The sequence below is a fragment of the Nothobranchius furzeri genome, chromosome 9 (genome assembly GCF_043380555.1).
Source record: "Nothobranchius furzeri strain GRZ-AD chromosome 9, NfurGRZ-RIMD1, whole genome shotgun sequence".
NCBI classification, from domain to species: domain Eukaryota; kingdom Metazoa; phylum Chordata; class Actinopteri; order Cyprinodontiformes; family Nothobranchiidae; genus Nothobranchius; species Nothobranchius furzeri.
This window is the reverse complement of record NC_091749.1, coordinates 61,138,272-61,152,770: the sequence shown is the minus strand read 5'-3', so window position 1 is coordinate 61,152,770 and position 14,499 is coordinate 61,138,272. Positions and strand designations below refer to the sequence as shown.

Here is a 14,499-nt window from a genome sequence, read left to right as displayed (position 1 = left end):
ACGTTGGCGTCTTTTGTCTGACGATGAAGACGACGACGGTTGCATCAACATGCAGCATGCATGTCGTCCTGGTGTGCTTACCTACACACGACTTCTTGTCGGCTTGTAGCGTGTATCTGACGTGACACCTGCATATGGGGCCGTTCTCTGTGTCCTCGCAGGTGTGTTGGCAGCCTCCGTTGCCATGGTTGCAGGTCACTGCAGAGTGTAAAAAATGTACAAAGCGGCCAGGCTGTGAATGTCTCAGCAGGTGTGATGCACCACTAACGGTTTCCTGTTAGCACACTTACAGATGCAGTCTCTCTGGTTCCTGGCCAGTTCGAACCCTGGACGACACTCACAGGCCACGCCCCCTTTGGGAGTTTCCTTGCAGATGTGGGCGCAGCCGTGCTCCTTATTCATACAGTTGAGGCCCTCTGGCATAGAAAGAGGGAAAAGAGGTGCACAATGAAACTCCTGCAGTGGCCGACCAGTTAAACACAAAAGGCACACACACTGAGAGATTAGTCCAGCATCCTCAAAGGCACTTGATTGTTCTCACGCCTCGCACAATCCCAAAACACCCACCAGCTGTGTTGGTTTTTGGCAACTTTAAAGAGGAAAGGTAATATTCTGCAGGCAGGACTACGTTTGCAGCAAAAGAAAACACCACAAACGCTTCCTGCACGTACAACACACTTGCTCTTGAGAGGAGGAGCAGCTCCATTTATATAGCCGGGTCACAGCTGAGCGGTCAGATCTGCAGGATTTACAAAGGCTGTCCAAAACCCAATGGAGTGGAAAGGACTCGCATTTAAGTTGACTCCAGTCAAGACGACAAAACAAAGGCACTTCAGACTAATCTGTGACACCAACCTCACAAACCAGAACGTTGCAGTAAGTGACTATTCTGTCCTGCAGGACACACAGAGACACCTCCCACAGCACGTCCCCCTCACTGCACCATCAAAACCTTATTCATATGATATCATAGGATGGGGAAGGCTTTCTGGGTAGAAATGCATTCAGGAAACACACACGTAAACGTGAACTGTAAATGAACTAGCCACAGTTGGCGCGGGTTGTAAACTCACCCACAGAGCGGTGGATGCATGTGTGCTGGTTGTCGCTGAGGAAGAAGCCCTCCTTGCAGCGGCACTCGTAGCTTCCCATGGTGTTGACACAAGTGTGCTGGCACCCGCCGTTGTTGAACTTGCATTCATCCACGTCTGCAGGACAGTGGGACGATAGCATTTATAAACACTTAGCAAAACTCATGGAAAGTTTCTCCTTTTTAATCACCAACTTTTCACCCGTTTTAATGAAATGCAGCTGTTCCGCTCCAAGTTGTAAACATTGCAGATTAATGCTTTTGAGGTGATTCCAGGAAAACCTCAAACAGCCAACACTTTCTTCTAGATCTGATCGGACGACTCAAAGGATCTGTCACAGAATGTCGTGCTCGGTTTAGAGTCGGCCTTACCCAGACAGTCGTGCCCGTCGTGCGCCAAATGGAAACCATCATAACAAGTGCAGCGATAATTTCCGGGTATATTGTTGCACTCGTGTACACAGCCACCAGTGTATTCCGTGTCACATTCGTCCACATCTGAGAAGCAAACACCACATAAATAACAAAATATTTACATAAAGCGAAAGAAAGTTGAGTAATAGGAATACAAACGTCTCAAATACAGAGCAAGAGTTTCAAACCGCCTCTATTTTTTACTCACTTTACCTCCAGAGGGCCTGGATTTCTTGTAATCTTTTAAAATGCCCTTGAGCAATTTTCCTCCTTGGTTTCTAAACATCTTTTAACTGTTTTTCATCTGACTTTTACACCTTCGGAAATTCTGCATCTCTAGTAATCGAAACCACTTTAAAAAATGACATAAACATCTGGCCACCTGGATGCAAAAATTGTGCAAACGCAAGACTTTGAATGTTATTTCAAAGGTCATGCCGAATGAAAAAGAAAGCTGACAACATTTAATCTACAAAAATGTGCATCTGAACATTTAGATGATCTCAACCCATTACCTTCACAGTGTTGTCCGTCCCCTTTAAATCCTGCTTTACACGAGCACTTGTATGAGCTTTGAGTAGTCTGACATATAGCATCAATGTGACAGCCATCGCTTCCCTCTGAGCACGGATCTGATAAAAATACACATTAGTTGTACCAAAACACAAGGAAGGAAATACCAAATAGCACATATGTGTGTGTGTGCGTGCGCGCGCGTGCGTGTGTGTTTGAATAAGGACATTTGGGGACACTAAACCACAAAAGATGAAGGAACAACCGAAAAAAATAAATTAAATAAATGCAACTGCCTCAACAGGAATTGTCATAATCACAGACAAATAGATTGTTTAGGGAAGTTCTGTGAACACAGTGCGCAAAACAATGGATAAGAAAGTCATTAAATAAAAATTAGATGTCGAAACAGAACGCAAATCTAAAAGGAGCGCACTGAAAGCGGTGCGTAAAAATCAGCAATCCCCGCGAGTGAAAAACAAAACAAACACATGCACTACACTCACTACAGTCTCACCTCGAATCTCAGGAAGCGCAACGCTTTGGCGACTATTTAACAAGAGCAAAAACAAACAAAAGTCCCTCGCTGCCCAAACAGCTCCCATGGTGATATGATCCAACTTTAGAGGTCTTCTCAAAAGGACGCGTACGCACTGAGGTCGTGGCGCAGCGTCCGCCTCATTTTCATTCTCTCCTGTCAATCTGCCTCACAAGGGGCTTTTGAAAAGAGAAAGGGGTGAGAGGCTGAGAGAATGAGAGCGTGCGTGCGCGTACACGTGAGAGCGCGCGGTTGCAGCGTCAAGAGAGAGCTAGAAAATGTATTACCGGAAGTATTCAGATCAGATTTCTCAGGCCCGCCCATAAAACTGATTGTGGACTAACGGGATAATAATAATAATAATAATAATAATAATAATAATAATAATAATAATAATAATAATAATAACCTTTATTTAAATAATAAGCTATTGTCTATTTTCTCCTTACTATCAACAAACCCCTTAAGGAAAAAAATTGCCTTAAATGTATTCATTTATTTATTTATTTATTTTACTTTAATCTAGAGCTTTAACATAGATGTCAGTGGTTGTTGAGTTAGGAACTTGATCGGTTTAATATTTGACACCACTCTGCATCCATCTGCTGACCAAAAACAGCACCTAACAGTTTTGTGGAGCAGGTAGGTGTTCTAGGTGGCGCACTTTACCTACTCTACTGCTGTTAGCTGTAATGCTAACAGTTAGCATTTTCGGTTTGCCGATCCTCAATAGAAAGCACTAGAAGGAGGAAAAGGAGTTTGCTTTTTCTGTTGGCATCATGGTAGAGCCTGGGAGTAAAAGTTACAGAGTAATGTCTTTGGAGGTGAAGCAAAGAGCTAAAACTGGAGTGAACATCGGCACAGCCTACACTAGTTTGAGGAAGCTAAATGAGGCTACAAAGTCATGGACTGATGGTGACCTGGCTTTGTTTCTACTGGACTTGTATGTAATAACAGTTTTGTCCAACAGTGTGGTTCTTTTTACTTCTTGGTTTATTTTAATATTAGTTGGCTTCGCAGGTGCAATAGAAATATGTTATGATGCAGAATTAAGATACAAGAGCACATTCGGGAGGACACACACACACATATATATGTGGCTTTTCTAAAATTTTGGAGAATTGAGAAAGTAAGGAGATTGGTTTATATTTTGTACTGTAAGTTTGTGTTTGTCTCCACTTTTGAAAATCGGTATTACTTTGGAAATTTTCATTGCTGTTGGAAAAATGCCAGTGAGAAAGGACTGATTAAAGATGTATGTTAAGGGTGTTGCAGTATCAATAATCTCCTTTACTAACGTAATGTCACATGTGACCTCTTACTCTTAAATGCATTTACAATATTTATTATTTCGATATCATCTACACTTTTAATAAAAAAATAATTTTTATTAGTTTGAATATTTCTGGTGGTGGGACAATTTATTGGGCTAAAGTGCAGCCAACATTAACAAAGAACTGACTAAATGCATTTGCTATTTCAGAATTGTATCCATAATTTTTCCATCTATAATGTAATATTGTGGATAATCTACTTTTTAATTTTGTTTTTAAGTATACCACTTAGGACTTTCCAAATACCTTGAACGTTATTTTTCTGTTGCTCTAGCAATTTATTATTATATATATATATTGTCTTGATCTTATTATATTAGTTAATTTGTTTTTAAATGTTTTATATCTTTGTTCGACTTCTTTAGATCATAATTTTAGAAATATTTTATAGTAATGTTCTTTTTTTTACATGCTTTAATTATGCCTTTTGTAATCCACGGTTTATTTTGGTTGTTAGAATCATTAAGAATGTATTTCTTTAGTGTTTATCATACAGACTTATCAGTTTGGTTAAAAAGTTGTCATTGGCCTGGTTAGGATTAAATGTGGAATACACCTCATTCCAAGTCTGCTTAGATGAGTCATCCCTTAAAGCAGCGATGGTTTCAGGAGATCTGCATCTTACCATTTTACATGTTGGAGTCTGGCATGCACTTGATGTGTTACAGCTGTTGAGGAGCTGATGGAAAATGCTGAACATTGAAATGTGATCTCTAATATCATTTATGAGTAAGTTAGCAGTGATTTTTTTTATTAATGTCGCTGTTTCAACTGTAATTCTGGTGGTTTTTGTAAGGACAAAGCTGGTCCAGACAATGGATGGATGGATGGATGGATGGATGGACGGATGGATGGATGGATGGATGGATGGATGAAAGGATGGATGGATGGATGGATATTAAAATCCCCACAGACAATACGTATCTTATTTAGATTATTAAACAATTTATCAACAGTTTGATTAAACGTGTCAGTACATGATCCCGATGTTCTACACAGACGGCTAACAACAATATTTGGGGATTTTTTAACGTCAGTATCCACTATGCACTCTAGAACTCCATCACTTACAAAAGGCTACATCTCAGGTCCATGTCCACACGTCATGTCCTAGGGTTGCCCACTCCAACCGCTTGGTTCCAGACACATGACCCAGTGTTGTGTTTGCATCTGAACTGATCCGCTCTGATTAATACCTACACAGTAGCCGTTTCTCTAATTATTGCCACTTTATATTATTATTTTATCCTGATTATATTCTGACTTCCTCTAATTGCTTGTCTTTTATTTTTATCTTTCTTTTATTGCACCAAGTGCCACAGCAATTTCCTAATGTTGTGATTCTCACACATATGGCCGTAAAACCCTTCTGATTCAGATAATGCCACCCCACCACCTTTTTTATTACTCCTAATTATAGTGAACAGCTCATATCCTTCTAAATGCATTTCATTTACTCAGTCTGTGTCTGACCATGTCTCAGACATTGCTATCCCTTTAAATGTATTGCTTTTACTAAGATATTCTTTGATATTATGATCATTTTTATACAGACTACAATTGAAATGGATTACACTAAATGCTCCATCCGTATCGTAACAGCATTAAATTGGTATATACATAAGTTGTTAAATTGGTACATATATATATAAGATTGTTTTTTTCTCGGCTGCTGGAAGAGACGCCCGGCCTCGGCTCTTGTCAAACTCATTAAACAGCTGGCATTTTGTGGTTGCGTGTTTCGTGGCTTTCATTTGAAGAAATAGTTTGCATTCACTTATTTTTGAAATGCATAAAAGTCAGTCAAATCCATACCTGTGTTACAGAAACCAATTAAAAGTCACTTATGTAATACACAAATCAAAGTTTCAGAAACTTTTATTGTAGTTCTGTAAAAATTTTACACATCAAATCTGCACTTAAAGCTGTATTCTAGTATCATGTACGTGTTTTTTTCCTTCCATTCCAGGGAATTAACCTAAATATTTGAAGGAAGATAAAGCATGTTATCTGGGTTTCTGGTTTACACTGCCATCTAATGTCCAACTCTGGCCATTGCAACTGCTCTGGAAGAATTTAGTTTAAGGTGTGTGATAGGTGGGTTGTGATTCAGCAGGGCCTGGGGCCCTGGGGCTCACTGACAGTGGTGAGTCTGTCCAAACACCACCAGCAGGCAAGGTGGGTTGACTGTCTTGCCCAGGGACACAACAACAGCAACAGACTAAGCAAGGCTCGAACCTGCAACCTTCTGATTACGGGGAGAACACTTAACTCCTGTGCCACCTTCACCAACGCTTGTGTGGCAGGTAGGTGCTCTAGGTGGTGCGCTTAGCCTACTTTACTGCTGTTAGCTGTAATGCTAACGGTTAGCGATTTCAGTTTGGCGATTGTCGATAAAAAGCACTAGAAGAAGAAAAAGAAGACGCTTGCTTTTTCTGTTGGCATCATGGTAGAGCCTGGAAGTAAAAGTAACAGAGTAATGTCTTTGGAGGTGAAGCAAAGAGCTAAAACCGGAGCAAACATTAGCACAGCTTACTCTAGTTTGAGGGAGCTAGAGGCCACAAAATCATGGACTAATGGTGACCTGGCTTTGTTGCTACTGGACTTGTAAGTAATAATTTTTTGGTCCAACAGTGTGGATCTTTTTACATCTTGGTTTATTTTGGTAATAGTTGGCTCATGTCGTAGGTCGTTGTTAGCGCTAGCTACAGCAGGTTGCTGCAGTTCTTTTAACAATTGTAATTTCACTTTCAAACAGTGGGGCAGAGGAGCAGGAAACTAATCACTGTTACTCTGAAGTAGTAAATCCACATCTAAAACAATATTTTAACTGATAAATAAATAAACAAACAAATAAATAATTCTAAAAATGCTAAACAGTGGTTGATATATCCAATTTAATTTAGACAGTTTGTTTTGTTTCAGTGAATGCTGATAAAATTGGCATATAAAATTGGATTTTAAAACTATTAATCAAAAATTGTTCAAAATGCGTGATAATTGTTATTAAGACATATTAAAATCTATAAGTGATTACTGAACTACAAGAGGAACAAAGAGATTTGCAGCTGAACTCTGTGGTCCAGGCACAAAATAAAACCCTTGGGAGAACTGTTCAGCTGTCATGTATATCCACCCAAGAGAAATGTATTTACTTATGTCACATTATGACCTCCACAGAGTCTTGTGTGTGAATTAATTAGCTTAATTGTGAATTATTTGAAGATTTAATTAGATTTCTGTTGTGAATTGCTTATTAGATTTTACAGGTGAAGAGACTTGTTAAATGATTTAGGTTGGTTATTTAAAAGCATCAGAATTTTAATTATTTTGTTTCATGATATATTTGTTTAAAGGTGCATTTTGTAGAAATGAAGTAAAAATGACATTCTGTGGTAATGTATGGTTACTGCAGACGCTTAAAACAACTCTGGAGCTTTTTGACGGCTGTCAAATTACAATTGTCGGCGCTGCAATATTAGCTCGCAGGAGACAGCAACCCCACACTCACCAATGGTAAACAGTAGTTATGTCCCTCCTTCCTTTGTTTTGAAAGACAATCCCCACAGCCAGCTAGATATGATATATGTTTCAGTACAACCTTCCTTCCAAAATGACTGATAGAATCTTGGCATTTTCTCACTGTAAAGTTCTCACTATATTACATACTGCACCTTTAATTCCAAACAACAGCACAAAAGATTTTCCTTTTATTATACTATTTTGTATGTTTTTAAGTTTCTTATGTTGTTTTTTTATAACAGAAATCTGTGTAAAATAAAATGTCATGTGCTTATCTGGTTTAAAAAAATTATTTTACAAGGCAGTTTGAAACTACAGCGTAACCCAATAAACACATTTAAAGAGCAAGTCACCCCCAAATAAACTTTTTTTTTGCTGATAAACTAAATAAACGATTGTCTAATCGTGCTGCAGACACGTGTAGTCAATAATTTGGCACTTCAGTGCATCTTAGTTAAAATTTAAATATTCTGCCTAAAACTGGCAGTGTTGTGCTGTTGTCAGGTAAAAACTCTGCACTGTATTTTAATTTAAATCTGCCACCGCTATTGGCTAAGAGGTATGCTATGATGTAAACTGGTACATTATGATGTCACAATGCTGTCGTGAGCCTGTGTGTGTATATTTGCTAGCAGCTCGGTCTTCTCGGTCTGCCAGGTAACAGCATTTGTTGCATTTTTCAAACAGTGGAGTTGGGGTTTACTTGCTCTTTAATAAAGAACCTTAATATAGCATAATAATAATAATAATACAAGTCCACTATTTATTCTACACCATTTATTTTTGTAGATAATATTGACTGAAACCAACTATCAAAATGGGTTTTATTCTGAAAAGTCAGACCGGATGCTTTACTGTATCAACAGGAATTTCTTAGCCAACAAAGTGCAGCTGTTTCAATGTTGATTATTAAATTATCAGATAAAAAAATATCGTTTGTGATCTTCTCTCATATTATTACAGCTCTTTAGAAATTTTTCACAACAGGAAGTCATCACTCTTCGTTATAAACTGCTGGGAAATGCGAGTATACTTTAAATTTAGTGACGTTTTGAACCAATTCCTCTTCGTACTGCGATTTCAAAGAAACAATATATTTTGTCACTAAATATTGCTTAAATAAAATCAGACCTTTCCAGTTTCTCTGCTCTCGACTGCCACCTACAGGTACACAATACCACAGGAACACTCCTTTTTTCAAATCTTTATAATACAGATCTACTTTGTGGTACAGTATACAAAAAGCTTACAAAAAATACATTGCATGTTCAAAAGGAAGTGCACAAAATAAAAGAAGGGAAGAACTTATTGAAAGGCTCATCACCCATTACCTCAAATTTCCAGTCAAAAAAGGTTGTGTAATAAATAAATATAAATTACATACGAATCACAACGGAAAGGTCAGGTAATTCAATAAGGCACATCTCACATCCCAAAAATGTACCTCACAAAAAAAAAAACAATATAGCAACTCCCTAAGAATTAAAAAACAGCTTATTTTCCATATCAAAAGGAAGCAGCATATCTCTTTAATAAGAATCATAAAAAACTCAGCATTTAGCTACCCTGCCGCAGAAGTTTACATACATTACACAACTTTACAGAGCAATGCCTGTCAATTCATTTAGTTTGGTTACAAAATGTAAAAAAATAAAATTAAAAACCATTTTTACTGCAGTATCGACAGTTTACACCATGGCAACAACTGTGCAATAAGAGCATTTTTCATAAAATGGCATACATAACATTTTGAGACGATGGCTGCTGATGACATTATTGCTGATGCTATTAAAAAGCCAATTTGGTTTTAAAATGATAAGAAAGGATCCACTGCTCTGGTTTAAATGAGAAAGTGACGGAAAGCTCCGGAGCAGTCCTCACATTCAAAACGTCTGCATAGTTTGAACTTTGACAATTGCTTCCTTTAACAAACACTCCTTTAAGAGCATTAAGAAGTAGGGGAGTCCATTCCTAACAGACATTTAATTACACTTAACGGATTGCAATTAAATTATTAAAATATGTGAAAATCCTGGAGATTACCACATTAGTACAGAGGACAAACTCAAACGACAAACACCTCTAAAGTAATGTGCCTGAGAAAGAGAGATGTGAAAATGTGATCCAACCGGCTTACAGTGAGAGTTCAGTTATTCCAGCACCTTTCAGATGTAGTGGTCGGCTGTTACAAACGTTGGGATGCATCACGAGCCAAAAAAAGAACAGTATTTACAACAAAAAAAATCATTTTACGAACCATTTGCTTTACAACATGCAATGTCATTTCATTTGACTTTATAAAATATATAAATAAAAATGAAACCAGTTCTGCCATTTCAACAAGCCGAGGGACGCACCGCATGCAGGGTCTAACCACACGTCGACGTTTGTGCTCAAACTGCTGACAGATTTTTAAAAAGGAGGAGTGTTTCAAAACTTGTGGCATGCTGCAGCTGCATGGGAAAAACTAATCAACCAATAAATTTACAGTTTAGATGTTATCAATAAACTTCTAAAGAAGAAAATGTATACGGGTTACACGTGGAGCAAATGAACCATAATCGTTTCAGGAAGGCGTGGAAGACCCACCACAACACACAGTAGCTGGCATTGGAAATGCTGGTGTTTTCATCTACACACTTACAGTTTGACAAGTCATAAAGACCGAGCAGTCCTGATGTGTAAAAATTAGAAACAATCTGTACAAAATAAAATCACTTAATTAGGAAAATGACTGAAAATTCAGAACAATTTACTTTAAACATTTGTGTCCTTATTCTATAAATAACACTAATGCCCCAAAGGTTTTTTTTTTCTTTTTTCTTCTTTATATAAAACAAATACCATGACTCTATACAACAGTTAAAAAATACCCATATAAAAAAAGGAACTGGTCTAGAAAAAACGGGGGGAATGGAAGTGAGGTCTGCCACTGGAGACAAATCCAGGTGGATGCCGCTGATGAACCCAGAGCGGGCTCAACAAAAGCATTCACCGGCATTCGTGTCTTCTGGTAACTGTGGAGGAAGTGTGGACACCTGTGCAGGCGTCAGCGTCTTCGGTTTTTTTGAACTGCAGCAGGGCTTGAAAAGTCGAGGATCAATTATCACCTCTCCAAAGCGACCCTTGTAGACAATCCCACAGCATACCTTTTGTCTAGATAGATAGATAAGATAATCTTTATTGACAGACTCTTAGGTCCAGATAAAATATATATAAAACAACAGATCAATGAAACAAAATTGATAAATAGAAATAAAAAGAACAGCATAAATTTGAATAAAAATCTAAATGTAATTTAAAAACTTTACTATAAACTGTTCCACACAAGGTTAACCACACAAACACTTCAACCAGTGTTTCCTTATACCAGGGAAAATAAATAGTTGATTTTACTGTTTTTTTTTAAAATAAAAGATGAATTTTTGCCATAAAAATCAGTACAACTCACCTTTTCCAGTAGGAACGATCCAAGAAAGAGAAGATGGAGGGGGCTGAGCGTCTCTGTTTGGACTCGATGTCTGAGCCGTCATCCGACTGGTGGCTGTAACTGGGAGACTGGGCGGGAGACATGCTGGAGGTGGTGCTGTGAGCGTCTGAGTCTGCTTAAGGAAAAACACAACAAAACCATTTTCAGTACCACAATTTTATTAAAGAATTAAAAACCACCTTCAGCTGAAACTTAAATGCAGATCTATGCGCTTAATATTTGAGAAAGCTTCTGCATTAAAGACATATGGTCTGCATTTAGAACTGTTAAAACTCTAAAATGGTGCGAAACAAGACTTTCGTTTAAGTGGGCAGTCAGATATTACTATTCAACATTTTTACACCAAATAACTGTGAGGATTAAAATGCACACAGCAGAAATCCTAATGGTTAACATTTTAAACCTTACTTTGTCTCTTGAACTTGTGCAGCTTCTTTAGTTTGCTCTTCTTCTTCCCATCACTGTTTTTGATCTTCTTTGGTTTAGTCACCTTAAAACCCGGTCCAGCTCTGGCATCGACCACCTGAATATTGCAGGCGAATCATAAAGAGCAAATAAATGCCTGAAGTCATGACATGACCCAATAGGACAGCGGTGTAATAAAAGCAGGCACCACTCACATGATTCCAGTTCTTCTTGGAGCCATGAGGCAGCTTCTTCCACCTCTTCACCAGCAGCACACAAGCATTGCAGATATCTCCAACGCGGTCTTCAGCGAGTCTAAAATAAAATCAGTGCAATAGAAAAATGCAGGTTAGATGAACATGATGTCTTGATTAAAAATGAGCGAAAATGATAAGACGATTTACCCAAAACACAGCCTGAACGTCTCCTCATAGCGACTGCTGTCTGTGAAGCGAGAGCTGGAGGACTTGGTTTTGCAGATGCAACAGCCTTCATTGCTTCGGTAGATCTTTGACTTATGAAAGCCAAACATGTTCTCTTCAAAAGGTCGGCCTCGAGCAAATCAAACTGGAAACAAAACAAACGAGGTCGGTTCTCGTCCCAGTGACCGTAAAAAGCGGCACGAATGTCTGAAGTGAGTTGTTTTCTGCTGCTGAAGGGGGCGGTCCCTGCACGCAGAAATATACACAAACCCTTCTGACCTACAGTTGCAACAAACCGTGCCACTACACACCCTTATGGGAGTTTAGGGATTAAATTAAAAAGTAAAAAAAATATTATAATTTTGATTAATTAATCTGGCTTAATTCAAAAATAAATACAACTATAGCGAATTTAACCTGAAAACTTTACGTGTACAACAGTAAGCGAAACTGGACTATAGTTTAAACAGCACTTTAAAATCAGTATTATAAAGCAAGTACGTGAAAAAGCATGATAAACTTTGTCGCACAGTGTGTGGCAAACATCGGGACAATCACAGGGACGTTACGCCCACAGGAGAAAACACTGTCCTACTATCGCTATTCAGCATTAATGTCGACTGCAAAAACAGACGTCCACTAACTGGAAAGCGTGTGGTTATCTACAGGAAACTACTTTTAAAGTAAACTGCCATGAGACAGAGATTAACTGTGGGTTTGATGGAGCGCAATGTCCGAAACAAAAAGCGGGCAGCTGCAGTTTCTGAAGTCGAGAAACAAAAAGCTACCGAGCAAATCGTGGAATCAGTACGGTGTTAATAAACATCACTGCAACACTAAGCTGGATACGCTTGGTGTATGTTATTAGTTTTATAACGAAAGGCAGAAGACGGCCCACTTTGCCCCTTTAAAATCAAACTTTTGCTTGCGAGTGCGCCAAATATGGCTCATTGTTGTTAGCTGTTAGCATAAATGCTACCATCACCACGCCACGCTCTCGTTCACTTCCACGTTACCCCATTGTCGACACGGTAAGCCTGCACATTTAGCACGTAGCAGCAAAAACGCACACGTCAAGTTGGAAGTACGCCACATTGTGATCAGTTTCCTTACAGATAACAAGCTGATAACGATTCCACAAACGTATTTTATGTCTAAAAGAAATAACATTGTACTTACTGGACAAAAACTTTGAATCTTCGCCGTCTTCTTTTCACAATCTGCGCATGCTCATACTACGACTGCTACTGCATACAGCTGGTCATTAGAATATAGTTTACATAAAAAAGCCGTACAATGACCATATAAGGAAAGCAGCCGTTGGGTTTGAACCTGAACGGACCAATCACCGCCGTCCTCGCGTACTTCTCTGAAGAACATGAATGATGGGAGGCGTAGTAACGAACGAGCGGGAAAAGCACAGTACAGCCGGTTTTTAACCCTCTTTAAACTCAAAATCCCATAAGCCACCTGGTCTACAACTTGAAAGAAAAACTGCCATTTGACATGGCGCGAACGACTTTGTTTACATTTTCACAGCCGAGGAAACACCAGAGAAAAGCTGAACTAGCGATCCAAGTATCACAAATGTGATGCTTGTATGTTAAAATAGCAATTAGTATAAAAAAATTAGATTTGCATTCTATTGTTTTGTGTACGTTGTTTTAGCACATTTTATACATATTTAATTTTATTTAAATAGTCAAAAGTTGTGCAATATCCCAGCTTAAATACATGCCAATCTGCAAATAATTACTTAAATTAAAAATTATATTCATATTCTTATAATTTACTAAAAGTACAGTTATGCCAGTTTTTGCAATACACTCCATAATTTGCAGCTAAGGTTAATAAAACCATAAATAATCCTAAATAAGTCAAAACAAACAATTTACAGCAAAAATGCAATGAACAAACAAATGTGGAAGCTGTTGAGAGTTCACTGTAATGCATTACAGATGCTTTATTCTTAATACATTTTTACACTGTACACTGTTGCTCACTTAGTAAACACTACATTACACACCTATGCTGATAAATGTACAATTGTATTGGAAAAGAAAAAATATATCTCCCAAGATGCTTGTGTGGGTCATATACGGATGAATACAACACTGTCATTCCAGACGTTGGCACGGAAAACTCGTTTATCACGTTAATTATTTTCTGCCGTAGAGTTCTGAAAAGATCCCAGCAATATCTCGGTTTTCCTCGTGTGGAATGGATATTGCATAGCAAGAAACCATAAAGACAAAAATCCAAAAAGGGGGCAAGGGAACAGTTCTCACACAGTAATCAGGAGGTCAGAATTCAACACAGTCCACTGAGATCATCACGTTGTTTTCAGTTCAGAGAACAGAGTACATGTAGTGTAAGGGCTGCAGAGATGGTGTGAGGAAAGAGCTGGTTGGTTATTTACACTGAAGGCTAAAATTGGGATCCACTGCAAACACAGCTGGGTCAAGCATGTCTTGGAGCACTTGTGCCTGTAACACAGGACTTTGGAGTTTCTTCCTGAATCCAAAATATAATGTCCATCACTGGGTGCTGGCTCATGTCACAAAGTCTCCACATGCAAGGAGGAGCATTTCTGTCGCCGAAGGTATTTCATGTAAAAGATTTGCATACATGTATGTTTGCCAGGAAAAAGGCTCCAACGCTGTATTCTCACACGGGCTTCCATTTCTACACGCCTCCTGGCCAAACACACATACTTATGAAGCATTCTTCTACATCCTTTGCTTTGAACTCTGCATCATAACATCAAAATC

General features: G+C 38.5%; 2 protein-coding genes across 5 annotated transcripts in view; both read right to left on the bottom strand.

The window, feature by feature from the left end:
• scube2 (signal peptide, CUB domain, EGF-like 2) overlaps window positions 1-2,742 on the bottom strand; it is a 30,526-nt gene extending 27,784 nt beyond the window's left edge. For all 3 annotated transcript variants that reach the window (XM_015953082.3, XM_015953083.3, XM_015953084.3), the window contains exons 1-6: window positions 2,535-2,742; window positions 2,020-2,136; window positions 1,463-1,588; window positions 1,074-1,208; window positions 291-416; window positions 82-198 (exon numbers count right to left, since the gene is read on the bottom strand). In XM_015953082.3, the coding sequence (XP_015808568.3) occupies window positions 82-198; window positions 291-416; window positions 1,074-1,208; window positions 1,463-1,588; window positions 2,020-2,136; window positions 2,535-2,622 (709 nt within the window). In that variant the 5' untranslated portion in view covers window positions 2,623-2,742. The remainder of the gene's footprint in view (window positions 1-81; window positions 199-290; window positions 417-1,073; window positions 1,209-1,462; window positions 1,589-2,019; window positions 2,137-2,534) is intronic.
• Window positions 2,743-10,234: 7,492 nt separating this feature from the next.
• On the bottom strand, window positions 10,235-12,995 carry sinhcafl (SIN3-HDAC complex associated factor, like). 2 transcript variants are annotated; one of them, XM_015953080.3, is made up of 6 exons: window positions 12,908-12,995; window positions 11,711-11,873; window positions 11,522-11,621; window positions 11,310-11,424; window positions 10,863-11,016; window positions 10,235-10,567 (listed from the first exon to the last, which is right to left on the bottom strand). In XM_015953080.3, exons 2-6 carry the CDS (start codon window positions 11,836-11,838, stop codon window positions 10,390-10,392), a joined length of 675 nt encoding a protein of 224 aa, XP_015808566.1. In that variant the 5' UTR covers window positions 11,839-11,873; window positions 12,908-12,995; the 3' UTR covers window positions 10,235-10,389. The 2 variants fall into 2 exon arrangements, with proteins under 2 accessions (XP_015808566.1, XP_015808567.1); XM_015953081.3 differs by having other exon boundaries at window positions 10,863-11,013.
• Window positions 12,996-14,499: the final 1,504 nt, after the last annotated feature.